General features: G+C 48.2%; 1 protein-coding gene across 4 annotated transcripts in view; it reads left to right on the top strand.

Annotated features, from left to right (window-relative positions):
• The window catches only part of WDR26 (WD repeat domain 26), a 618,259-nt gene that overhangs the window by 531,279 nt on the left and 59,655 nt on the right, over positions 1–27,325 (top strand). For all 4 annotated transcript variants that reach the window (XM_085613001.1, XM_085613004.1, XM_085613002.1 and 1 more), the window contains one exon: positions 22,193–22,322. In XM_085613001.1, coding sequence (XP_085469127.1) covers positions 22,193–22,322 — 130 coding nt within the window. The remainder of the gene's footprint in view (positions 1–22,192; positions 22,323–27,325) is intronic.

Genomic DNA, 27,325 nt, shown 5'->3' with positions numbered 1-27,325 from the left:
CCCTTCCCCATCCAGACCTCACAGAAGTGACGGATGCGCCCCTTCTGGGATGGGGTGGCCATCTGGAAGAGGTGAAGATCAGAGGACTCTGGTCTCCGGTGAAGGCCATGCTCCATATAAACCTGTTGGAGCTTCGTGCGATCCAGCTGGTACTAAAAGCCTTCTTTCCGTCCATCAAGGGGAGGCTAGTTCATGTGTTCACCGACAACACGACTGCCATGTGGCACTGCAACAAGCAAGGCGGGGTGGGGCTGTGGACCCTGTGTGAAGAGGCTTTCCATCTCTGAACTTGGCTGGAACAGCAGGGCATTACCCTGGTGGTTCAGCATCTAGCCAGTTCTTTGTACGCCAGATCTGACAAACTCAGCCGTAGGTGCCTAGCGGATCACGAGTGGCGTCTCCATCCGGAGGTGGCACAAGGAATCTTTAAGCGGTGAGAAGAGCCTTAGTTAGATCAGTTCGCCTCTGTGGAGAACATGCAATGTCAGCAGTTTTGCGTTCTGGAGTTTACAAGGCGGCTCTCAATCGACAGCGCTTTTCTTCATGAGTGGAGCTCTGGCCTCCTGTATGCCTTTCTGCCCAATCCGCCCCTACTCAGAGTGCTCGGGAAGATCAGCAGCGACCAAGCACAAGTCATTGTTGTGGCTCTGTGGTATCCCAAGCTTCTGGCAATCAGCATCGATCCTCTGATCAGGCTGCCCCTTCCGGGAGATTTCCTGTCTCAGCAGCAGGGGAGGGTTTACCACCCAAACCTGTCCACTCTCCGCCTCTTTGCTTGGAGGTTGAGCGGGGACAGCTGACCGCTTTCGACCTTCCTCCCGAAGTCTTTGAAGTTATTCTGGCAGCCAGGCGTCCCTCCACAAAGTCGGTATATGCCTGCCGATGGTCCAAATTTTGTCAATATTGTACAGACCTGTCTTTTGACCCTCTATCTGTATCTTTATCTGATATCCTCCTGTTCATACTATCCTTGGCCCACCAGGGCTTTTTTCTGGGCACCTTGAAGGGCTATCTTTCGGCCTTTTCCTCTTTTCAAATTCCCTCTGGAGCAGAGATTCTTGAAGGGGTTAACCCACTTGTTTCCCCTTTCAGCCTTGATTATGCCACAGTGGGACCTTACTATAGTTCTCACCTTTCTGATGTGTGCACTGTTTGAGCTGATGCACAACTGCCTTCTACGGCTTTTCACCATCAACAGTCTTCTTAGTGGCAATAACCTCTGCCAGGAGGGTTAGCGAACTGCAGGCGCTGTCAACACAGCCTCCTTACCTGACGGTCTTTCCGGATAAAGTGGTGCTCCGCACAAGGGCATCTTTTCTATCAAGAGTCGTAACACCCTTTCATATGGGGAAGTCGGTTACTCTACCCACCTTCTATGCACCTCCGCACCCTTCCATCGTTTGGACCCAAAAAGAGCGTAATCGTTGTACCTCGAACAAACCAAAGAGTTCCGGGTGAATGACCAACTCTTTATAGGGTACGTGGGTGCAAAGAAAGGGTGTGCTGTCCTAAAGAGGACTAAGTTATCCTCTGTATCAAAATCTGTTACGCCTTAACGAATAGATCCTCCTGAAGGGCATGGAGCCATTCCACCAGGGCAGAAGCGGCCACCATGGCTCTACAGCGTGGTGTTCCCGTTTCTGATATCTTCCAAGCAGCCACGTGACATCGCTGCATTCGTTTGTCAGACACCAATGCCTGGATTCCCAGGTTCGCAGGGAAGGCCTGCTTGGTCGTTCTGTCTTGCAGGACTTTCTGGTCTAAACCTTTCTGCAGTCCCTCCTCCGGGGATGGTATTTCTTGAGTATCTGTTCAAAGGTAAGGAATCTGCAGCTAGATGACTATTAGATGGACAAGTTACTTACTTTCAGTAACTCCTTACCTGGTAGAGACATAATCTAGCCACAGATTCCTTACCGACCCACCCATCCTCTCCACACTGCGGATTGGTTCTAGTGTCGAGAGCTATTTCCTTTCAGGGCCTTAGTTGCCTTTAACACACCACGGTCAGTCACTTCATGGCTCCACACTTCTGGTGTGGAAAGTCGTGAAAAGTACTGACGTAAGCGTGCCAGAGTGGCGTTTTTTATTGAAGACACGGACATCATGACGACTGCGACGACGAACACGCCTACAACGTCAGGCGGAGTCGACTGACGCCACCTACCGGCACTCAGGGGAACTGCTATCAAAAATCTTGCGGATCCAGCTTGACACCTGGAAGTTCCAAAGGTAAGCAATCTGCGGCTAGATCATGTCTCTACCAGATAAGGCCTTACCGAAGGTAAATAACTTGGACTTCGCTGCATGTGGTGCTGTAGATTCACATGCACCCACCCTACTCCCCAGAAGCCTTTGCTTGTTGCTTCTTTCTTTGCGCTTTGCATTGTCATCTCATTCTGTATCTCTATTCTCCATTCCTATCCTCACCCTTGTTGCGGTGAAACAATCTAACAGTGGAGCCAATGTCCGTGCGCTTTACGAGTAATAGATTAATTCACCTCATGACTTGAAGACTTCTATGAAGAAAAACAACTCCTAGCTGAGTTGAGTAATATTTTCCTTCTTATCTTTCTCAAACCGCAATTAATTATGCACTACTGTTGATTGTCCAAAGGCTCCCTTTTAGCATATTACGAAGTATAGTGGGGTTGAACAGGCAAAGGGTTACTTAGAGATGAAAGCAGTGTAACACAGTAGAAAACACTTAACGCAAGACAACCTGAGTATCTACTGCTTCACTTTAAAAAAACAAAATTACTTTTGTATTAGCTAAGTAAATTGGCACACTTACTGCTAAGATGAAAATAAAAGGTCATGTCACCTTCTTGCTGGAGATCCAACCACAAACGTTTCTATTGCTTTCTCATGTTTGGCGCTATAATTTACTTTAACATTGAGCACTCTGGCTACTTTAGTATCGGAGTTGTTTTTGGTTGGATGATGTCTTTCCTGAATTCTTCAGGGCCTTTAGAAATAATGTGGCTTGACAAACTATAGACAAGAGATCCAGAGTCCAAGGCTTTGCTTTGAAATATCTTCCTGTTGCCCTCAAGGATGCTCAGACTATTCCTAAAAATAGTCCATGGGGTTTGGACCTTGTCACACACAGGAGTGGCACCGATCCACATGATCTTTGGCAGAGCTCTACTTTCAAACGACATGCTAGTCGAGGATTTGAGAGGGGCCTGACGTATTCATCTGGTAGCCGCAGATTTCTTACATTTTGAATTCATCCCAGCTGCCACTCTGGATCCGGAAATTTTTCAGCAGTACCTCTGCGCACCAGGTAACAGCGCCGTACGGCTCCACGATGACCTCGACTCAGTCATCTAATTGGGGCCATACAATTCCCTTCTGGCGCATACGTCAGTTTCTTATTTTCTGTTCTGAAACACAGATCCTGAGAAGCAGTTCCTCTCGTCTATTTTGTTTGACCTGCTTCGACACTGTCTGCTTGTAGACAGGTTTCACACCTTGTGGGTCTTGTAGCCTTCATATTTCGGTGATACGATTTGTATGTGGTGTTTAGGTGAGCACCACGACTCCGAAGATTGTGGCTCCTGCCTGAACCTAAAACCTAAGTTGTTGAAGGAGCGACGTTTGAAGTTGATGGTGGCGCGTGTCACGATCACCTGGGTTTCCCAGCCTCTGTCGTCTCGGGAAAAGCAAGGTCGATCTAGGAGCCGAAGCTGGTCTGGAGGACATCTTTCTCCGAGTAAGTAAAAAGGTAAGGGGTGGTCTGAGTTGCGGCATTCTCGTACTTCACTCAGTTGAGGCCGTACGTGACTCCACATCGTGTCTCCCCGTGTTTCCAGAAACCGGTGCGTCGATGGCTCAGATGAAGGAATATTATATGTTCGAGGCATATGAGCTGCAGGTTACACACTTTTGCATAGATCGTCATCTGGTGTTGGGCCCGGATGTTTGCAGTTTGTTTTTCCTCTTGGAAAGTCTTTGGAAGTCACGAGGTCGGTGACTCCTCCCTTGGTTCGTATTGCGCATGGGCTTCGGCTCCATCCTCAGATTGTTTTTTTCCGCCATCGGGCTCGGATGTAATACTTCGCGCTCCGGTTCCGAACATTTCCAGTTCGACGATCGAAGCGGAATCCTCGCTCATCGCGGTATTGTTCAGATCCTGATCTCCTACAATCACCTTCTTTTCAACACACCTTCGATTCCAGTCGTCGACGGCGGCCTTCGGGCCTATCCAAGCTCCGGTCCCGGCTGATGGAAAGAACTCCATTCAAGAAGTGCCCTCGATGTGGGTCCAAATTCCCGAACACTGATCTTCATGAGGTGTGCAACCTCTGCCTCTCCCCTGAACACGAGGGTCGAGGCTGTCCCGCCTGCAAGTCTTTCAGATCAAAAAAGACTATTCGAGATCGAAGGGCCAGACAAAACATGGCGCACTCCTCGACCTCCGTTCCAGTCGACATCTTCGGGGAGGACGTCGAAGCTGCGGGACAGCAGCACACCGAAGAGGACCTAGTCAGTGCTTCCGAAGCCGACGACTCGGATGTGGAGGACATCACCCCGGCGCAGAGGGTCGTGAGTACTATACCCCCTCTCACACCCGCGCCGACACCCAAAAAGGCTTCGGTCACGCCTTCGCCTCCGGGCCTAGGCAAGACCAAGGACACTGCTTAAAACACCCCACCTTCGGGCCCGGTGAAGAAGCCTAATAAGCCTTCCGGCGGCTCGGGCTCGAGCCAGCCTGCCAGCGGTGCCGATAAACACACTTCGGCACCGAAAAAGAAACCGGCCTCTACTTCGGCACCGAGCTCCGCACCAAAGGCCTCTGTGTCGAAACCCCACCTCTCGGTGCCGACCGAACATCATAAGGCCCTCGGCGCCGACACTCCGCGCCGAAGCCTACCTCGGCGCCGACCAAACAATCAGAGGTCCCAAAAAAGCACGGCACGGACAAGCCTAAAAAGCCATCGGCCCCGAAACCTTCGGCGCCGACCGAACAAACATTGTCTCAGGAACTGTTTACACCGGATCCTTTGCAAAAGACACTTACCAAGGATCCAAAAACTGGACATTTGGCACTTTCTACTAAAAAGACTTTTGGACAAGCCGGCTCCGCCTCCACCTCCAAAGAGGACATGCTGTGCTACCTCCCCTTTCAGAGTGCCTTCCCCACCTCCTCCACCCTCTCCACCTCCGCCTTCTCCACCCTGCCTCATCGCTCTCCGACCCCGTCTCCAGACCATGATGATCAGGGGGACCCATACTACGATCCAGGGGATGTGCCACAAGACCCCACCCCTACAGGATCCCCAGACCCATGGGACAATTATAATGATCTTGACATTCCAGATGTCCCACAAGATTACCTTTATCCATCCAGGGCATCTCCACCAGAAGACTCATTAGGTTTTCACCACCTACTTCAGAGGGCGGCACATTATCACGGGGTAGAGCTACACACTGACCCAGTATAGGAAGATTTCCTCCTCGACACCGATGATACCGCACATAGGTCTACTTCTATAGTACCTATGCTCCAGGGGGTAATAAAACATGCGCCAGAGGTTTTTAAAGACCCAGTCAGGGCTAGGGTTATTAACCCACGCATAGAGAAGAAGTATAAAGCTGCCCCCACAGATCCTGCCTATATCAAAGGGCCAGCGCCACTGGATTCCCTAGTGGTCTCCACTACACGAAAGAGGTCAAACTCCCAGGCGTCAGGCGAAGCACCACCACCTGACAAGGAGTCAAAGCTACTGGACGCGTCAGGAAAGCGCACTGCGTCACAGGCAGCCAATATATGGCGTATCGCCAACACTCAAGCGCTATTGGCAAGATACGATAGGGCGCATTATGATGAACTAGAAACCATCATGCACCATCTCCCAGAAAAATACAGAAATAGGGCCAATGAGTTAATTCAAGAGGGTAAGACCATAACTAACCCCTCTATACGCTGTGCCTTGACACAGCAGACACAGCCTCCAGGGCCATTAACACTAGCGTCCTCCTCCGTCGCCATGCTTGGCTGAGAGTTTCAGGCTTTAAACCAGAGGTACAAGCCTCCATATTAAATCATCCATTTGATCAAGAACATCTATTCGGCCCAAAGGTAGATGAGGCCCTCGAGAAGATGAAGGACACAGATACGGCGAAATCTATGGGAGCCCTGCAGTCACACCCTCCTAGGCGCTCCTTTCGTCGCTCTTCCTTTCGGGGCACGGCCAGAGGCTACTCCTCGAGTAGCGAGTCCACGTCCTACAAATCCCCTGCTCAATCCACCTTCACAAGGGGTTATCAAAGAGGCGGCTATAGAGGCAATAACAAAGCCAGAGGCAAAACAAATACCGCCTGCTCTGCCACACCGCCTACCCAATGACTTCCCCCTGCTCCCTCCAGACCATCCCACTCCGGTCTGGGAGACCATCACATCACACAGATGGGTGACCCAAATTATTCGTTCAGGGTACTTCCTAGAATTGACATCCCCCCCGCTCCCCCCCCCCCAACATTCCACCCAGGCAACGCCCAATGTCACAAGAACAGTCCACGTTACTAAAACAGGAAATAATCTCCCTCCTACAAAAACAGGTGATAGAACAAGTCAATGCCAATGAGCAACATTTAGGGGTCTACTCCCTATATTTTCTGATACCAAAAAGAGACGAGACTCTACGACCTATCTTAGATCTCCGGCCTCTAAACACATACATACATTCGGACCATTTTCACATGGTAACACTTCAGCAGGTACTTCCGCTCCTCTCCCCAAACGACTTTCTCACTACAATGGACTTGAAAGACGCGTACTTTCACATTCCGGTACACCATACTCACAGAAAGTACCTCAGGTTTGTAGTTGACGGGCAACACTACCAGTTCAAAGTTCTCCCATTCGGGGTCACAACAGCACCAAGGGTATTCACCAAGTGCCTAGCGGTAGTGGCGGCACTCCTCAGAAGACAGCACATTCATGTCTTCCCATATTTGGACGACTGGATAATAAAAGCCACGTCCTACAACCAATGTGTACATCACACCGCCACTACCATCCAACTACTTCACCAGCTAGGCTTCACAGTGAACCATCAAAAGTCCCAGCTAATGGGGGAGGAGCCTAGCGCTTGACCAAGATGGCCGCGTGAGCTTAGAGCTCCCGAGACCCTCGCGCCCTCCGTCGACTATCCTGACTCAAATCCTGATGGTATGCATGGCACCGTGTTGCTGAGTTGTCAGGGAGGCGATTGATGCTACCCGCGACCGGATCGCCCACCGGGAACCGGACTTATGACTGGCGAAAGATTGCGGCCTAACTCCCGGAGATGCCAGGGGCTAGAGTTGGCAGGATGCCCGACTCCTAGTTGATCAACAACGGCCTGGTGAGGTGTGAACTACCGGACGGAGGCCCTCGCTCCTTCACTTTCGGTTTCGTTCCCTTTGTCTGCCCGGACACTGTAGTGCTCTGGGTGGTTCTATAACCCCAGGGACGCTCGGTGGGCTATTTTGGAAGAACAAGGCGGACCTGCTCACTCTTTATACCTCTCTCTGAGAGGGGACGGTCCTCACTGCATTGGACTGCTTGGAGTCCATTATGTCGGGCAAGGCAGAAGGAGATAGGCTGAAGACTAAGTCCACCAGGCGGGGAACGTACTCCCAAGTCAATAGTATGGACCGCTACGCCCTCCTGAAGACATCGCCGAGTGGATCGAGCCAGGCGCCGGATGCCCAGAAGGAGGACTCGCCTGGGACCCCGGAGCTCTCCCTGCAGGATGTCATGGGCGCGCTTGATGGGATGCAGACCTCGATGGGGAGGCAATTCGAGGCCCTGGCGCATAAGGTGGATGCCATCCTGGTGGATGTCAACTTGATCCGCTCGGACCTGGGCAAGACAAACGAGCGAGTTAAGGACCTGGACCGCAAGACCACGGGCCTCACTGATGAGGTCGCGGACCTGCAGAACGAGGTCCGGAAGCTGAGGGCCGAGAGTGACCTCGCCGCCCGCCGGCTGGAGGACTTCGAGAGCCGGTCCAGGCGCAACAACGTGCGTGTAATCGGGGTCCCGGAGTCCTCGGATGAGGCTTCGGCGGACCTGCTTGTGGAAGATTTGGTCCTTAATCATCTGAAGCCTAAGGGCCTTGGGAAGTTTTTTGCGGTGGAAAGGGCCCATAGGGTGCCAGGCGGACGGCCCAAGGCGGGTGCCCCGCCGCGGCCGATTGTCGCCCTGCTCTTTCATTTCCGAGATCGGGACGCTATCCTGCAAGCTTCGAGGGTGACGGGCCCAGTCCCCTTCCAGAATGCGTCGGTGAATTTTTACCCGGACTTTACCCAGCAGGTGCAGAGACAGCGACAGAGCTTCCTGGGGGTGAAGCGAAGGCTTCGGGAGCGGGACCTAAAGTATGCCATGCTTTTCCCCGCCAGACTACGGGTGGTGCATGAAGATCGGACATTCTTTTTTGACTCTCCTGTTATGGCCGATGAATGGCTGGACGCTTTGCCCCGGCGACGGACCGGGGACGACACAGCTGAGCATGGAGACAGTGGCCGGGATGGACAGGGCTGATAACTCAAAGCCGGCCTGACTTGATTTGACCATATTTGTAGATTTGAATAGAGTGCAGTAACTGTGGAGGGTTGCGGGAGGACGAGGGGTGCTCTTTTCCTCCCTTGGGGTACTTTTTGTAGATTTTTGTTTTTGTAGGGCGACAGGCACACTGCAAGTTGGGGGGACTTTTTAAGCTGCAGCAGGGGTGCAGGGTGGGGGGAGTTATGGGGAGTTTGAGTTTGTTGTTGGGGGGTTTATTTCTGCACGGCATGATGATTATCCTCAGGGCTGTTCCATGGTGGCGCCTCGGGTGTGGGGTGGGCCTCTTTCCGTTTGAGGATGGGGGGTAGAGGCCTAAGTGTTATAAGCTGGAATGTTAATGGTTTGGGGGTTCGCATTAAGAGGGGGATTGTTTTGCAATTTCTGAAACGCTCAATGCCAGACGTTGTACTGCTGCAGGAGACGCACCTCATAGGCAATACGTGCTATGCCCTGAATAGGAAGGGGTATAAATTCATTGCACACTCGGGATTCTCTTCTGGGTCCAGGGGGGTGGGCATCCTCGTTAGAGCATCGCTGCCTTTTGAGGTGGACTCCACCATTGTTGACGATAGGGGGAGGTTTGTGGCGGTGGCGGGGCGGTGGGAAGGAAGGACTTTGGTTTTGGTTTCGGTTTATGTCCCGCCGGCCCTGCAGGCCGCCACATTTGCTGAGTTGGGCAGGGCTTTGCTGACTCTCCCGGGGGGCATGCTGGTAGTGGGAGGGGATTTCAACGCTGTGGGTTCCGGCCTGCTGGATAGATACCCGCCCAGGGACACAGGGGGGGCTCAAATGGCTTCCAGACCTCCTAGACACGTTTGGCCTGATAGACTGCTGGAGGCTCCGGCACCCCACACAGAGTCAATACACGTTTCACTCCGGGGCGCATGGTAGCCTCTCCAGGATTGACTACCTGCTCACTTTGGCCGCACATGCCTCGTTGATATCCGAGGCGAGGCACATGGCACGTGGTATCTCTGATCACTCGCCAGTGTGGATCCGGCTGGATCTCGGTCGGGAGGGAGGAGGGAGGGTGGCCCCCATTAACCCTTGGTATTTCCGAGACCCCAAGATGCGCAGCGCCCTGGTAAAGAAGGTAGATAATTACTTTAAGGACAATCTGGGATCCGTGGACTCGGCGATCTCGCTGTGGGAAGCTTTTAAGACCGTGCTTCGGGGGGAGGCCCTCTCCCTGGTGGTGACTGCCAAGAATCGGAGGGATTGCGAAGTGCGGCAAGTAGAGGAGGAGATTGCGGCCCTTGAAGGGGATATGGAGGAGGAGGTCACAGAGTCCTCATTGCATGAGCTTTGCTTGAAGCAGGCGGAGTATAGGGACCTGGTGACGGACGCCGCCAAGACCCTCAGCAGGGAACAACAGGGCCGTCTGTATGATGTTGGAGATAAGGCAGGGAAACTCCTGGCGTGGCTGGACAGGAAGGAACGGGTCAATAGAGTGGTGCCAGAGTTGATTGGAGAGGGGGGAGAGGTGATTGTGGAACCTGAAGGGATTGTGGAGTGTTTCGCGGAGTATTTTCATAGGGTTTATTCCTCTGTGTCGGACAGGCCGCCCGAGGACTCGTCTGATCTCCTTCGTGATATCGAGTTGCCCTGCCTCTCTGACATAGATAGGGACGATTTGGATGGCGACATCACGGTTGACGAGGTGGCGGGGGCGATTCGCGCGTTGAATTCGGGTAAGGCCTCTGGACCGAACGGACTGCCGATCGATCTGTACAAACTGTTCCCGGATAGGGTCGCCCCTCACCTGCGCGCCATGTTCTTGGAGGCGCGGGGAGATGGGATCCTTCCGTTGGATCAGCGGCTGGCGTCGATCGTGGTCATACACAAAGAGGGTAAGCCCCGAGATAGATGCGCCTCCTATCGGCCCATTTCACTCCTCAACGCTGAGCCGAAAATTCTGGCCAAACTCCTGGCAACCCGTCTGATTAGAGTACTTGGCGATCTGGTCCACCCGGATCAATCTGGCTTTATCCCGCACCGAAACACAGCATTGAACCTTAGGCGTCTTGATGGCGTCATCGCCAGGGCGGGCACGCTGCGTGAACCGGCTGTTGTGGCATCTCTCGATGCCACGATGGCCTTTGACACGGTGGAGTGGGCATACTTATGGGCCGTGCTGGCCAAGTTTGGTTTCGGTCGCGGGTTTGTGAGTTGGGTCCGGTTGCTGTACGAGGGGCCACTAGCGAATGTTGTGGTGAATGGTCGGGCATCTGCTCCGTTTCAGCTTGGAAGGGGTACTCGGCAGGGCTGCCCCCTGTCGCCTCTGTTGTTCGCCCTCGCCCTTGAACCGTTGGCTGCGTGGATACGTTGGCACCCGGATATACGGGGCCTTCGGTGGTCGCCTGATCACGAGGACCGTATTTCACTTTATGCCGATGATATCCTGCTGTATCTTGCCTCACCTAAGAAGTCACTTATAGTGGTCTGTGACGTACTCGCATCGTTCGGTAGGAACTCGGGGCTTGTGATTAATTGGGGCAAATCGTACTTGTACGTTCTTAGTGGCGAGGTCCCACCGATCCCTAGAACATGTTCGATACAGGTTGCCCAGCAAGGTTTTGTGTATTTGGGGATTTTTATATCCATGGATCCTGCTGTGCGCTATGAGAGGAACCTGCTCCCCCCCTTGGCACGCTTGAGGCGAGATGTTGAGGGTTGGCGGAGGCTGCCGCTCTCCCTTGTTGGGCGTGCGGCCCTGTTCAAAATGATGTCTCTTCCCCGCTTCCTCTACGCCCTCCAGAACACCTTGGACTGGGTACCGGCTAAATACTTTCGGGAGGTCGAAGGCCTCCAAAGGACGTTGCTGTGGGATGGGCGGCCGCGAATAGCTATTTCAAAGTTGACGCTCCCATGGTACGATGGGGGTATTGCGCTCCCAGACATCCGACGGTACAACTGGGCCACGCAGTTGAGCGCGATCAACCATGGGTTTTACGGCCCTGCCCTCAGCCCTGGGTATGCTATGGATAGGTGGCTGCTGCGCGGCGGCAACTACTACAGGGCGTTGTATTCGCGGTCCCTAGACTCGTCCCTCACGGGGCCCACAGGTGTGGCGGTGCGCGTATGGAAGATGGCGACCGACTCGCTGGGCTGGAAGGACAGGCTAACCCTCGCTACCCCATTGTTTGAATCGGAACGGTTGGGAAGACTCTGGCATACGAAGGGCTTTGATAAGTGGGATCTGATAGGGATATCCAAGGTGGGGGATGTGCTGCATAAGGGGAGGGTGAAGTCTTTCGAGGAGTTGCAGACTGAGTTTGAGCTAGGGCCTTCAGAGTATTTTAGGTATATCCAGCTGCGTCACGCCCTCCGATCAGTCCTAGTGGAGGGTGAGAAGGTGCCGGAGTCCTCTCCCCTTGAGGACCGAGTCCTTGATGGTCATATGCCCGAGAGCACGATTTCGCTCATATATAAGAAGTTGATAAACGTCCGGGCAGACTTGCTATTGGGGCTGAGAGAACAGTGGACCAGGGATGGCCTCGAGTTGGATAATGAGGACTGGCAGTCAGCGGTTTCTTCGCATAAGGAGGTTGCGATCCCGTCGCGTCTGAGGCTGGTGCAGCTCAAAATACTGCACCGGGTGTATGTTACGGGGCCACGGCTGGTCCACATGGGATTCTCGGAGGATGGCCTGTGCAGAAGGGGATGTGGTATGGTGGGTACTTTCCTGCACATCATTTGGGAATGTGGGGTCATTGTGGAGTTCTGGAGGAGAGTCCATGCAGTTATTGGGGAGGTGATGGGCATTGTGGTACAGCCGGAGGCGCGGTGTTGCCTCCTGAACGTTTGGGGGCCCACTGATCTCGATGAGGCACAGACCCAATGGGTGACTCTGGGTAACATGGTGGCTAAGAGGGATATCGCGCGATTATGGGGCTCCCCGGGTCCCCCTACACTGACCGCGTGGAAGGAGAACATGGATTGGAGCATGTTTAGGGAGAAGACGGTCTACTGCTCTAGAGGTCGCCCCCGGAAGTGGCACGCCATCTGGGGGCGGTGGAACCAATATAGGGGGGGAATATGTCTTGCCCCGGATCTGGAACCTCCCGAGGAACAGCTTTCCCCCTGACCTACCTTCCAGCACAGTTTGGTTTAGGTACCCGTTCTGGGCCTCTGCTGTTCCCCTTCTTCCTCCGCACACAGTCTTATAATTAGTAGATGAGTGGGGTCCTGCCTCCCCTGGGGGCTTTCGCCATGGGATTTCAATGTTCTGCCTTGCTGGGGTTTGTTGTGTGTTTTTTCTGTGTTTATTTAAAATTGGACCTTTGCATTACACTTCGTACTGTATCCGGGACGCATTACTGTATCTAACTTGCAATGCTGCCGAACCTTCGGGCTGTCGGCTGAATAGCTGTGTCCTGAATTTCGAAATAAAAGTTTTCAAAAAAAAAAAAAAGTCCCAGCTAATACCATCCCACACAAAGCAATACCTCGGTGCCACCATAGACACCTCAAAAGCCATAGCCTGCCCTAATCCTGCCAGGATTGCAAGCATTCAGGCTTTGCGTCGAAGATTCATACCTCAACTCTCTCTCCCAGCAAGAGTGTTTATGCAACTGATAGGGATGATGGCCTCTTGCATTTTCATAGTGCCCCATGCAAGACTCCAGATGCCTCGACTCCAAGAGTGCTTAGCGTGCCAATGGAACCAGGCCCAGGGGCAACTTACAGATCTGGTGTTGGTAAACTGTCGCACCCATCGCTCTCTGCAGTGGTGGAACACCACAAATCTTTCCAGAGGTCGACCGTTCCTGGACCCGGTTCCACAAATAATCCTAACAGACGCATCGCTCTCTGGCTGGGGAGCCCATCTACTACACCTCACAGTGCAGGGCACATGGACGCCGCAACAAAAGTTACTCCATAGCAGCCATCTGGAGTTACTGGCAATCTTTCTAGCCCTAAAATCCTTTCAGACACAAATTTTAGGCAAGGCAGTCCTTATTCGCACAGACAACATGACGGCCATGTACTACATTCAAAAACAAGGCGGCACACACTCTCCACAGCTCTCTCAACTAGCACAGAGCATATGGAGATGGGCAATTCCACACAAAATCTTTCTCCTAGCCCAACATGTCCCAGGAGCCCAAAACACCATGGCAGATCTGCTCAGCAGACAGACGCAGCAGATCCACGAGTGGGAACTTCACCCGTTCTTTCAGATGTGGGGGCATCCACACATAGACCTATTCGCCACCCACGAAAACAAAAAATGCCCAAGCTTCGCCGCCAGATACCCACACCCATTGTCTGAAGGCAATGCGATATGGATGAACTGGTCAGGCAAATTTGCGTACGCCTTTCCACCTCTCCCACTAATTCCATTAGTGGTGCGAAAGCTATAACAGCACTCCCTCTTACTGATTCTAGTAGCTCCAACATGGGCCAGACAACCGTGGTACACCACGCTGCTGGAACTCTCGGTAGTGCCACACCAAAAGTTACACCTCTCACCATGCCTCCTAACCCAGAACCATGGAGAGATCAGACACCCGGACCCAGCTCAGCTCAACCTTGTGATCTGGCTCCTGAGATCCTAGAATTCGGATACCTTAACCTTCCCCCCGACTGTATGAACGTCATCGGAGAAGCTAGACGCCCTACCACTAGAGCCTGCTACGCTGCCAAGTGGAAAAGATTTGTTGTTTATTGCCATAACAACACAATCAACCCTCTAGACGCATCCATACAGCACATCATATGCTACTTACTCCAGCTACAAAGATGTAACCTAGCATATACATCCATTCGGCTACACCTCGCAGCAATTGCCGCTTACCTTCCAAAACACAGCACCTATCACTTTTCAGAGTGCCTGCCATTAAAGCCTTCATGGAAGGCCTCAAACGAATAATTCCCCCCAGAGTGCCACCCTCACCTGTGTGGAACTTAAATATAGTTCTCACAAGGCTAATGGGACCGCCTTTCGAACCTTTGCATAAATGCAAACTGCAATTTCTCGCATGGAAAACCGCTTTCCTTGTAGCCATCACTTCCCTTAGAAGGGTCAGTGAGATACAAGCACTTACTATACAAGAACCTTTTCTCCAAATGCACCCGAACAAGGTTGTCCTCCGTACCAACCCAAAATTCTTACCCAAAGTCATTTCACCCTTTCATCTAAACCAATCGGTAGAATTACCGTTTTTTTTTCTCGCAACCTCAAACTGTTGCAGAAAGGGCTCTACACACACTGGATGTTAAAAGGGCCTTACTTTACTATATCCAGAGAACACAACCTTTCAGAAAGACAAAACAACTGTTCGTCTCTTTCTCTCCACCACATAAAGGCAACCCCATCTCTAAATCAGGGATAGCTAGGTGGATTGTAAAATGCATACAGATTTGCTACCACAAAGCAAAACGCACGCTATCTGTTCCCCCTAAAGCCCACTCTACAAGAAAGATAGGGGCTTCTATGGCTTTTCTAGGGAACATCCCACTAGATAATATCTGCAAGGCAGCCACATGGTCAACACCGCACACTTTCACTAAACATTACTGTGTAGATGTGCAAACCAAGCAACAAGCTAGTGTGGGCCAGGCTGTACTAAAAACACTTTTTCAAACCACTGCAACAGATACCGGTGGTCGCCGCTAGGGTTGGGAACTGCTATATAGTCTATGCAAAAGTTTGTAATCTGCAGCTCGTATGCCTCGAACGGAATATGCTACTTACCAGTATGCATCTGTTCTTGGCATGTAGAGCTGCAGATCTACACACGCCTCCCCGCCTACCTGTATCTGTTCCAGTCTATCTTATTTAGATAAAACACACATGGGTTTCTTCACTGTTATTACTACGCTCCATCTTTCCCTGTTGGCGAAAAACAATGGAAGGATGGTGCCGAAGCCCATGCGCAATACGAACCAAGGGAGGAGTCACCGACCTCGTGACTTCCAAAGACTTTCCAAGAGGAAAAACAAACTGGAAACATCCGGGCCCAACACCAGATGGCGATCTATGCAAAAGTGTGTAGATCTGCAGCTCTACATGCCAAGAACAGTTGCATACTGGTAAGTAGCATATTCCTTTCTTGAACCTTATCTTGGGGTCCCCATCTCCCTCTGGAGCACCGTTAGGCCCCATGGAGGTAAGTGGGGTGTCGTCAGAGGGTTTGCCCTCGGTGACTGTTGAGCCGTTGGAGTCCAGGGGTCCACGCCCGTTGACGCCACTTTGGCTCAGGTCCACAGTCCTTTGGGATCTTGATTTACGACGCCACTCTTCGATCAGCCGACTCCGACGGTCAAAGTCGCTTCTCCTTCTTTGTGTATACGCTGTACCGAGTAGACTATTCAGACTGAGGAGACTGAGAGGAATATGCAGGTTTTGACTCCTTCTCAGGAAGAGGCTGTGGAAAGACAGCCTGTGTCAATTGAAGCAGGGCCCTTCCAGACCATTTCTGACAATGTGCTTCAGATGGAGGAGAGCTGGCTGACCGCTCTGGGAGAGGCTAGTGGCCTGGATTCTTCTCCAGTTTCTGGGTTGCTTTCTCCCCCTGGCCTTGCTACAGAGGCAAGTTTCTCCTTTGCAGACATGCTAAGGAAGGTGGAAAGAGCTTTGAACTAGTCACTTCCTACGTTGCAAAGGACCACAGACCCTTCTATCGAGGTTTTTTCAGGGACAGTCCCAGTAAGAACCTGTTCTTCTGTTTGGGGAGGCCCTTATCAGGTGCTTGGGCCAAGCCTGAGTCGGGGACCTCAGTGGACCGAGATATTGCACGTAGACACCTGCTTGTACATGGGGACCCAGTTTGTTTTCATAGACACCCTTCCACCTGTAGTTTGGTGACTCGGGTTGTAACTTCTTCACGGGATGTAGATTCTGTTCCTAAGCTCCAGTGGGTAAGGAGTCTAGGACTTGTGATGCATGTGGTAAACACATCTTTGCTTTGGCAAGCTCAGCCTTGAAATCCGCAAATACATCTTGTGTGCTGGGGTGATATTCCAATGCTTTATGGGATTCGCTACAGAATGTGTTACAATCTCTTCCGGATATTGTCTGCTCGGAGATTGTTGATTTAATTAAAGATGGCCAGACCACTGCTAGAGTTATGATAAGGTGTAGTTTGGACTCTACGGACTCTGTAGATCACGCTATGGCATCGGCATTAAGGCATCTGGCTTGATTGGCAACTTTGGTCGACATGCCATTTGATGGTGCCCATCTTTTTGGTAGTCAAGCTGATGCAGCGTTAAGAGGCTTCCGTGAAAAATAGAGGTCTTCAAAGTCATAGTTTTTCGTTGTTTGTTACTGGTGCAACTTGTCTTTATACTGGAGATGTAGTCTTTTTCTTTTAAAGCGAGTAAGCTTTGTTAGGGCATTTAAATGTCCATTTTTGGTTTGACTACTTAGTGTCATGCGAGAGCAGAGATTTTATTTTCAGTACCATTTTTCCCCTTTTTTAGGCTTGCATTGATTTAGATGACCGAGGGACGTTTCTCTTTGTCCCTTGGCCTCTGAGGATGAACTTTATGCTCAAGAGGTTTTTGTCAAATTAAGTATCTTCTTGTATGGAAGATTTTCTGACACAAGCTTCTTTGAAGCAGTTCAGTATGCTAAAATGTGCATGGTTTCGACCATACGTTGTATCTCATAGGGACATGTTGGTATGCCAGTGGTAAGACTGAGCTATAGGGACGTTCGAGTAATCAGCGTAGTATGTCCTCACTACTCTTGTGGTGGGCATATTTTTTATGAAGCTCATGGATACTGGGCCTACGTTTGGTATTCTTTTGAATACATGCTCTTGTGGTTCATCCTTCATTAAAGTCTCCTGGAATATGTGTTTTTATGGTGCAGGTTGTTTTCTCCCTCTGAGCAGTATGCTTATCTACCTTACTGTTATATGTACTTATTTTTTGGAAAATTGTGAGTAAACTCAGTTTATGGTGTGTTCTTTGGAAGACACAAGTTGGTTGCCTTCGCCTCTGTGGAGGGGATAGGTAATTCATTTGTTCATTCCTAGAACATATGGGGTGAACTCTGTGTCTTACGCTGTGTGATGAGGTAGTTTCGGAAACAATCTGAAGGAGACTTCTGGCTGCAGTTTCCTTACCTGTTTCAGTCATACATTTATGGTGGAGTTTTTAGTCTTTCTAAGAACTTCTTCTTGCTATTCTTCCACAATGCTTTTTGTATCTATCTAGAGGTCATATATTACCTGTCTTTTTGGGTATGTATCTATTTTCTCTGTTTTACAAGTCCCTGGAAAATCATGGCTGTTGCTACTTAATGCGGACTTGTGATCAAATTGTTTTGTGTCACAAATGTTGTTGCATGTGCTTGTTGCTAACAAGGATTTATTTTGTGTTTTTCTTTTAATGTTTCATTTTTTCCTTAATTAATGTTTGATACTGCGCTAATAGGTGCATTCCCTTTTCTTTCGCTTTCCTTGGTATTTTGAGCGTGCCTACGGCTCGGTCATGTTCAGACTTTCAGACCATGACACTGAAGACGATGCAGGGTTTGTAGATTCCTAAGGTCCTGCAGTAAATATGGGCAAGTGAGATGCTCTGTCTTGTCAGACCACTCGGAGTCTATTGTGACACAATGTTATATATATTATGTGTATGTCCAGGTGGTACACATTTGTGGCAACATTTATTACAACTAGCATAATTGATGAATATCTATTTTAAATTAATACCTATTAGTGTCCTTTTAGTCACTTTACAGTGCATTATGCAACCTTCGAGTGGTAATTTTGTTCAAACAATATTCTCAATACCATGGAGGCATTGTTGTTTATCTTTCTTTTGATATTCATTCATCTTCATATAATGGTATTAGTTCTGAGAGTCCTTCCTTTGGATTTTATCAGGACAGTTCTTTCTCAGATATTTCTTTATTGTTGTGAAGAATGCGGATTACATGACTTTTGTCTTGCATTTGGCCCTTTTGGTCAATGAGTTATATTTCCCCATGAGGGATAGAGGATAATGTCTGATAACTGACAGATGGTTCTTTAGTTTTTTTTGGTTTTTTTACCCTTTTCCTTTATAGGCCGATTCTCTCGGGCCTGTAGGGCTGTTCATTATTTATATATTCTGTGATAGTGAACATGGATTCTATTAAGAGCCAAGCTCCTGTTCTGCTATTCCCACATACATTTGGTCGGTTGTTGGTTATTGACCTACTGGTTCTCTTTGAGAACTTTCGTAGGATTAGTTCGCAGACCCTACTCGAGGGGGGGTATATCTATGGTATTTAATTCAAAAGTCAAGGAATCTGCGGCTAGATGTCTCTATCAGATGTAAAAGTTACTTACATTTGGTAACGTAATATCTGGTAAAGACAGTCTAGCTACAGATTCATTAACTCCCTGCCCATCCTCCCCACTCTGCGAATGACCTATGAGGTAAGGGTTATACCCTTTTTCAGTACTGGTTTTATTTGCTAGTGATCACTATCTCAACTTAAGTGGGACTCAACAGACCACTTGTCCTGGCCATATAGGTTTTGTTTAAATGTTGCTATATGTTCCAATTCCACATTTGTGTGGTCGGTAGGGTGGAGGGTGTTTTCGGTTTCACACTGGATTGAACACCAGTGGGTAGTATTGATTTATGCGTTCTGTCTTTGAAAGTGTTTTTTTGGTATCAACGTACCTTTTATTGGCTCTATTAGTATGTCACGTAATGGTGTGATTAAACAAACAGCTTGGTGTTGTTTTTATTGGGTTTGTAATGCTATTATCTTGCCACTCATTACAACTGATGATAGGACTGTAGAGGGTAAGGTGTTCCCTTACATGAGGGTTATTTACCAAAGTACAGGGTTTCAAAGATTTTTGTTGACTGCTCTATAGAGTATAATGTTCTCTTCCCTTGCATGGTGGTTCACCAGGGTGCAAGGTTTCTTTAAAATCCATGTAGAGTATTAACATACCATTTGAAGTTTCTCCTTTATTAACATTTCAAAGATTTTTTAACTTTTTGGCACACTGTTCCAACAACCAGTTTATATAGTGGCTCCGCGTTCTGGCGCAGACATTTTCACAGAAGAAAATTACGTCTGCGCACCAGAGGGGACTTGTATGTCTCCACTGACTTCATGTCCTGAGTCAACGTCTTCGCAGAGCCGTACAATTCCATCCCCAGGCGTGCAGAGGTACTGCTGAAAAATGAATCTGTGGCTAGACTGTGTCTCTATCAGATATTTGGTTACCGAAGGTAAGTAACTTTGACATTTACCCGGGTGTTGAAAGTAGAGGCCCACCTTGGGATTAGTTTCCATTCAGCAGAGATGCAAGTAAACCAGAGTAAGTGCTATAAGATAGTCATAAAACACTTTCCCTAAGTCCAAAATGGTGTTTGGCTCACCCAAATGTGGGACTGTAGGAGCACCCAGCTGACATCTAGAGCTGGAGTCAACAGTCCAATTATCTTGAGTTGGCGGGACATTAACAATCGCTGAGCCAACAGGTTGAACAAAGTGCCCATATGGACACCATGGAGACCATTCAGTCCCAAGCCAAAATAAGACACCGCGAAGAATAGCATCACACTGAACCTATGTATTTTACTGGCAAGATGTAAATGGGATTCATGGTGTGTTGTGGGGGGTGTGTTGACCCAAAGTCTGATCTCAAAGATGTCCCCTAAAGAATATAAACGAAAGACTCTGAGAGGTGAGGTTTCTAAGCCCTGTGTGGCCCAAGCCAATGGATATCTGTGAGACAGACTCCTGGGCCCCCGTCACATTCTGCTTGCAGGGCCCAGACTACTTTCCTCCCCCACCCCCCCCATCATTTTGTTTTACGTCATGTTAAAAGAATAAGCAGCGATTTTTCATTGCCTGATATTTGACCTTTACCTTTGAGCGCACAGCTAAAGTTGCAAGAGAAAAACAAAAACTAAAGGACTCTTTATTGCTCATTAATTTCTGATCTCCAGTATGGTTATTTTTTGGTGCTAAACCACCTCCAGCATCCCTACTTAAAGCACCTATGCCTAAATAAAGAGGTTTTAGCATATATGAGAGGTTCGATGTCTGTTATCGGGGCAACAATTTGCCACTAAAGATTGAACTGGCAGGGAGATCAGAAGAGAGATGCTTCTGGTAGAACTCTGCCCCGGACAAGTAAAACTGTCACGAAGATTGTACTGGGGATGTTAATTTTTTTGCATAATATGATGCTGCAAGAGACTTTCTTGAGCTGCAGCTATGTAGATTAGCAGGAACTGGCTGAGCAAACCGTAGCTTTGATTGGTTTGATTTCAGTTGTTTTGTAGAGTTCCTCCTTTTGGTTGGTACTTGATTCTGTTTTAGGAAGAAAGATTGTACTAATGATTGTCATGATGTCTAAGACTAAATTCCAAAATATATGTTTCATCTATAGAAGTATTCCCATCCCTGCCTTTTCTTTTTTTTTTTTTGTTTCCTTTTTTTTAAATAACTCCTCTGTAGCCCAGTGTTTTGTCTTAATTGCGTTTAGTTTTAACTGAAGGTGTTTAAAATAGGCTAGTCTGTATGTATCCTTACTAATGGCCGCCTTCTTGAGGTGGAACATGCATGTTCCATACTGAGCTATAATTTCTTTTTCTGTCACTCCTTTAAATAATATCTGCTTCAGTATACACTTTAGAAAAGAGCCTTCTGCAAACCATATCTTTAGATGGGGAGGATACTAGTTTACTCCCTGTACACAACATATGATCTACAACAATACATATGAAAAATCCCTTTTATGTCTCGCAATCTATTTTCAGTTTGTAGAGTTGTAGATGTACCTGCAACCCTTCCACCTCACCAAGGCACGAAGGCAGCAGTCTGAGGTTGACAGAATCTAAGTTTGTCCCTGTTGCGCACACACACACACATACCTACTCCGTTGGGGTATAAAAAAGTCTAGTGGAATATTGCTCTGCATTGTAGGCTTTAGGGTCTGTGATTGTGACACGTGTCCCATACTAGAAATCAAAACTAGACCTCTAAGAAAGACAATTAGCAATATTCCAAACCAAACACAATGTGGCAGGGCAGCAACAGCTTGGGAAAATGAAAAATTACAAACCAGTTTTTACAGGTATGTAACATTTTCCTTGTTCATTTCTCTGCATTCATATTACGCCATATTTCTACATAATGTAGGCAGTAAAGAGTAAGCAGGGTGGTAACTGTTCCAGATTTTTGTCAAACCCCCTGCCTACCAGCAAAATGTGGTGTGCAGAATGACAAGTGACTATACAACACAGAGATTAAATAGTCTTCATGGATAATAGATATTGTTAATCATCATATTATTAATTTTGGTAAAAATTAGACACTTTGCTGGCACTGATGAGATTCGAGGTTTCTGGTTGGTCATCAAAATTGAAGAAATCTAGGCTTCTGTTGACTTTATCGGGATTGCAGACTGATACGTGTTATTTTTGAAAATGTTGTACAGATTAGTCTGAATTTAAATTGCATTGCAAGTGAATGTACAGGATTTCAGTTTATAAATGACTGTCGCCAAAGAACTGAGTGATGCAAGTAACTTCTATAATAAAAAAATATAGAACATATTTAAATGTTGCATTTTATGTGAAGTCCTAAATCCAATTTTTGCTTGTGCTACAGTAGTATGGAAATAACTTTCATATTTATTTATCTTGTGTCCTTAGGGAGTTCACTTATGGGACTTGCAAGACCGAGTTTTAGTGAGAAAATATCAAGGTGTTACTCAAGGGTTTTACACAATTCATTCATGTTTTGGAGGCCATAATGAAGACTTCATCGCCAGTGGTAGCGAAGGTAATGTATGCCATTTGTGTTTTACAGTGTAGTCAAAACAGATGGCATTGCTGCTTTGCGTTTATGCTATATTTTAATGTTTTCGGGCAATATGATTAGTTACGTTAGTCTCGTTTTTATAGAGCTAGCTCTCCAAAGAGGGAAGTGTAACAAAAAATAGATAACAAAACAAGTTATAAAAAATCCTATTAGTTTCAAACACATTTAGCACTGATTAAAGCAGGGTTGGTTACATACGAGCCTTGTAATGAAAAGGTGAGTAGTTAGCTGTAAAGAAAAATATACATGTTTTGCAAGAAATAAACTTTTATTTTCTCCACCCATCTCTTGCATAAGACTGCAGTAGTATAGTTTTTCTCATCTGGCCAATAAATTGGTAGAGGAGGGAATCAATATCATCTAAGAGAGGCAGGCATCTTTAAAATCTGCATGATTCTATCCATTCGCTCCCTCACCCCTGCATGCCCTTTGACCATATCCATATGAGAGTTGTCCGGCGGGTGCAAATTGGCATTAGATGATGGTGTTTGTAATGAAGAGACTTGCCAAACTGTAGCCAAACATCCTTCCCCCAACTATCGCAATATTTCTGGCAGTATGTGCAGTCTCGTCTGCCCATTAATCTGCATATCCAGGTCCAACCAGTTTACCTGCAAATTAAAATTTTAAATCAAAGGCACATCCACTCTTAGGTTCTTATGTTTCCACACATGTGCCTTACCAGTGGGGGTTTCCAAGGTATAGCACAGAACCAAAGCTGTATTGAGAATGGTGTTAGCAGGTCAATATCCAAATATAGGCTTCCGTCAGTTTCTTGCCTGGCAAGGCCTGTCACCAAGGAAGCATAAACAATGGTGTACAATTTTGTATTCAAGTGAGATAGTGTACAGTGAGGCAAGTGGTATTAGTGCTGGTCGGGTTCATTACCGTCAAGGTATTCTAAATAAAACCTTCCCAAATTCAAGGACCGGCTGCAAGATCTTATATTCTGCCAAGACCAATTGCACATACAAATCGGGACATCTGGTCTCCTTTCCAGACGTACCTTCTAGCACAAGCTGCCACTAATGACGTTGACAAAGAACTACGACAGGACGGCTAACAAGCCTTGCACATAAAAAGCGGTTTGATTCCTATTGCAGCTGATTGGGTTTGGAATGTAAACATCACATTGTCTGCATCACTGAGAATAGTGAGTCTTTATATGGTGCTAATGCTGTTTCGCTATTGTTTGTTTATATATATTATTGGGCTTATCGAGTGGCAATGTTTTCTTTTGTTGCTTGTTTAAGGTTTGTACCCTAATTTCAAAACTCAATAAAGAAATAAAAGAAAGTATTCTAAATAAAACCCTATTAGCTTGCTAAACTCCCATAGACCCAGTTAAAATCGATGCCATTGATGTTCCTGAAATGTAATGTATCAAGCATGTGTAGGTTCCATATCTAAACTAAAAGAGCACTGATTACAAAGGTAATCATTTTCTGATAGATACTTCTTACTGCAGATTCCTCACCTTAAAATATTCCCCAAGCATCAGACTGGATCTGAAAAAGTTTGAGCAGTATCTGAGCACTGGTAGGTGGCGTTGTTTCGGTTGGTATAGTCTGTGTTGGAAGTGACATCACTTTCCCTATATAAGCGCCGACCCAGCTCGCTGACATCAGTTCCTTTCATTCCGCGGCAACAGCGCGGATCCGAAGAGCTACTTATCCCTTTTTTTGACTATTTTTTCTACCTTTTACTACACCTTTTTTAGTTTAACTTCTACTGTGTGTAGGGCATTTTGTCCCCTACCAAACCTTCATCGTTCAAGCATTGTGGGAATTATCATGGGCAAATGACTGTTTGACCCCCACTTGGTTTGTCTTCTGTGCTTGGGGTCGAATCACGACCCCACGTCTAGTGCAAGTCGAAGCACCTGAAGGAGGTTCGCGAGCAGGGAGAAAGTTCCTGGCGGCACAGCAGAACACTCCGTGCCACTCCCAGTCCGATTCTCATGGAAGCTCTCAGAGCCCTCCAGCAGACGATAGTCTTCCTGATACAAGACTTCCTTGTTGAAATCTGGTAAGTGAAAAAAGCACAAGAAGTTGAAGCGCTCTTCGACTTCACCTTCTTAACCTAATTCTTCTAAGCCCTGTTCTCGCACTCCACCTGGGGAGCTGTCCAGTCTTCCTTGATTGATATGCCCTTTGATGACTTCTGCATATTTGGCGAGAAGGCTGATGAGGCGGGTGAGGGCTTTCAAAAGAGCAGGGTCACTGCCAGGTACCTTGACCCTTCTGTTTCGACCTGTCTGCAGCAGCAGTCTTTTTGCCCCTACCGCGGAAGTGTAATGGGTAATTTTGGGTACCAGCCATACCCAGTCCAGCATGCCACACAGCGCTTTCGAGGATATGGCTGCGGAGCCCAAAAAGGATGCTGGAGCCAATCTGTGCTTGCTGTCATATCCTCTGCCCCTCCAGCTGCTGCAGCTTCAAAACCTTTTTAGTGTGCCCTCCATCCAGCACAGTCTTCCCATTGGCGGCGGAAATTAGGCCCCATCTGCCTCAATGGTTGGCAATTACATCCTAAGTGGGTGCTCAGATCATCCAGAAGAGATACCCCCCTACTATTTTGGAAATACCTCTAACCCTTCCACCATCCCAAGAACCGTTGATGGAGGACCATCTCGGCTTGCTTCATCACGAAGGGCAGGCTCTAATGGACAAAGAAGCCATCAAGACCGTGCATGATGCAGTGGCGGCTGGTGAGATTTGAAAGTGGTAAGGCGTAAAATAATTATTGTACTGCACTGCAGCGAGCGAACCCGAACAACCTACGGAGGGTTCGGGGGGTTGTGTACAGGGGGAACCCTTCTGCATTTCTTAAGGCAGAAAGTTCTCACTTAAACAATGTCATGTTGCGTGTTCTAGTTTTCTAAGCTGTGATCAAGTTAAAAATGTAACCTGCAATCCTCTGTTGCAGGTACTGGTCCCAGTATCTTATTTCATACAGTCCTTGTGACGTCCCAAACTCTTCTACATTACATGATCAAATGACGCATGTGGATGCTTGGTGATCCCAGGCTACAGAGCCAGTGAATTGTAAACCGGAATCAAGTTGGGTTTCCGGCTTATGCACCAGAGGATTTCTAGAGTCATATTTAAAAACTGAACAGGAGACAAAAACACTTAATATATTGCAAAAGTGAGGTTGCACATGAGAGAGCTTTCTGTATTTAAAAATAAATGCCTCTCAAGTCTCTTAGCTGGAAGGTTGGGTAAAGGCATGCTGCCTCTTATGTCACCTGCACACATTGTAAGAAAGTGTCAAGGTTACAGAAGACCTCTCCATGTTGGCAGTACACCTTAATGAATTCTGGGGGAGGTATAGTCTGTACCAGACTTTCTTTTGTTTTGACCTTGATTCTAGAAGTTCCACTCAAACAATGAACCTCCCCAGATGCACCCCTATTCACGGCGCAGACCACAGCTGTTGGGATCAGCATCATGTATCTTAAAATGCTCCATTGCCATATGTATTGCCACAGTTTGGCGCCTCAAATTTTTTTAATTGCTGGTAAACCAGTTAGTGTGCGATAGTCATACAGGCATGGGAATTTGCCATTAAACTACTGTATTTTGTGCTACATGTGCATGTGTGGGTCTCCCTTCCAAGCCCTACAGATTCATTAAAGTCAGTGGCGGAATTTACAGCCATTTGATATTGGGCTTGCATCTCCCCAACTTTGCATAAAATATCAATCGTGAACATTCATACGGTTTGGACAGAGCACACCGCACTCGAAATACACCCTAATTTGGCTAACAAATTGATTGATTTAATCAATGGTCAACTTGAAACGTAAGACATCGTCTTGTAACTTTTGATCACAGACAGAGGCAAACCTGTTCTGGGATTGGCTGCTTCCTCCACATCGGAGCCTGTTTCCATCACTCACAGGAGCCCGCATGCACTTGCTTGTGGGAGTGAAGGTCGCTGGAGACACTGTGAGCGGGGTAATGCCAGCACAAAACCCACAGGCCGATTACTGGATTCACAGTTAAATCACCAAACAACCCATTTGATAATTGTTTCTGGAAACAATTTGCCCATTTTCTACTATTTAGTCAGTCTCATTTACGTTTTTCACAGACATGGAACAAATTAAGCTATATTTGGCCTGGTTGTTGTTCAACACCTCTCAGGGTGCAAAAGGTGTTGTGTGTGATTAACAGCTGTGTGTAGTAATGGCAATTACCTCGATTTACAGATCAAAGTCCCAGGTATAATAAATGCAGCCGCGGCCTGCATGTTCGCGGGGGGTGGAGGGTGCGCAGGTGGGAAATAATAAAAAAAATAAAACCTACCTTACCGCTGGCGCCACCTCCGCTCCTGGCCGGTGTGATGGTGCAGCTGGGTCCGCAGGATCAGGAAGCAGCCAGCAGGCAGCCTCTTTCCCCGGCCGGCCCTAAGTCAATCACAAAGCTGCAATGGCAATTGATTGGTGAGGTGCAGCGGAGAGCGCCCCAGCTGGGACAAAAAATGGGAGAGTGCGCATGACTGGGTTGGTCGTCCCTGGGGCAGACCAAACAGTCAGTACCCACAACAGTGGGCGAATCCACAACTTACCCCCACCCTGCCCACCCCACCGCCTGCCCTGGAGCAGGACCGCCCACCCACAGCCCACAACCATGCACTCCAGGCCCTTCTGCTTCTCGCACTGCAAGAAAGCAGTGGGGCAACGCCCCCACACCCCTATGGAGGAGCCACCACTGGCATGATGTTATTTTTGCTGCTTCTGGTGCCAAAGAACGTAGGCCTCCACCCTATAAAGACCTCCACCCTATAAAGACCTCCACCCTATAAAGACCTCCACTGTCAACTACTTAATGAAAAAAGAAAAATGCAAGATGACAGTGTTGACTCCGGTCCATTCTGCCCTGGATCCTGGAGACTGAATGGTAGTGTTGGACCTGTAGGACTTGCATTTCCACATGCCTGTCCTTCTGGCCAATAGG

The sequence above is a fragment of the Triturus cristatus genome, chromosome 6, assembly GCF_964204655.1.
Source record: "Triturus cristatus chromosome 6, aTriCri1.1, whole genome shotgun sequence".
In the NCBI taxonomy this organism is placed as follows: Eukaryota; Metazoa; Chordata; class Amphibia; order Caudata; family Salamandridae; genus Triturus; species Triturus cristatus.
This window is presented reverse-complemented; position numbering and strand designations above follow the sequence as displayed.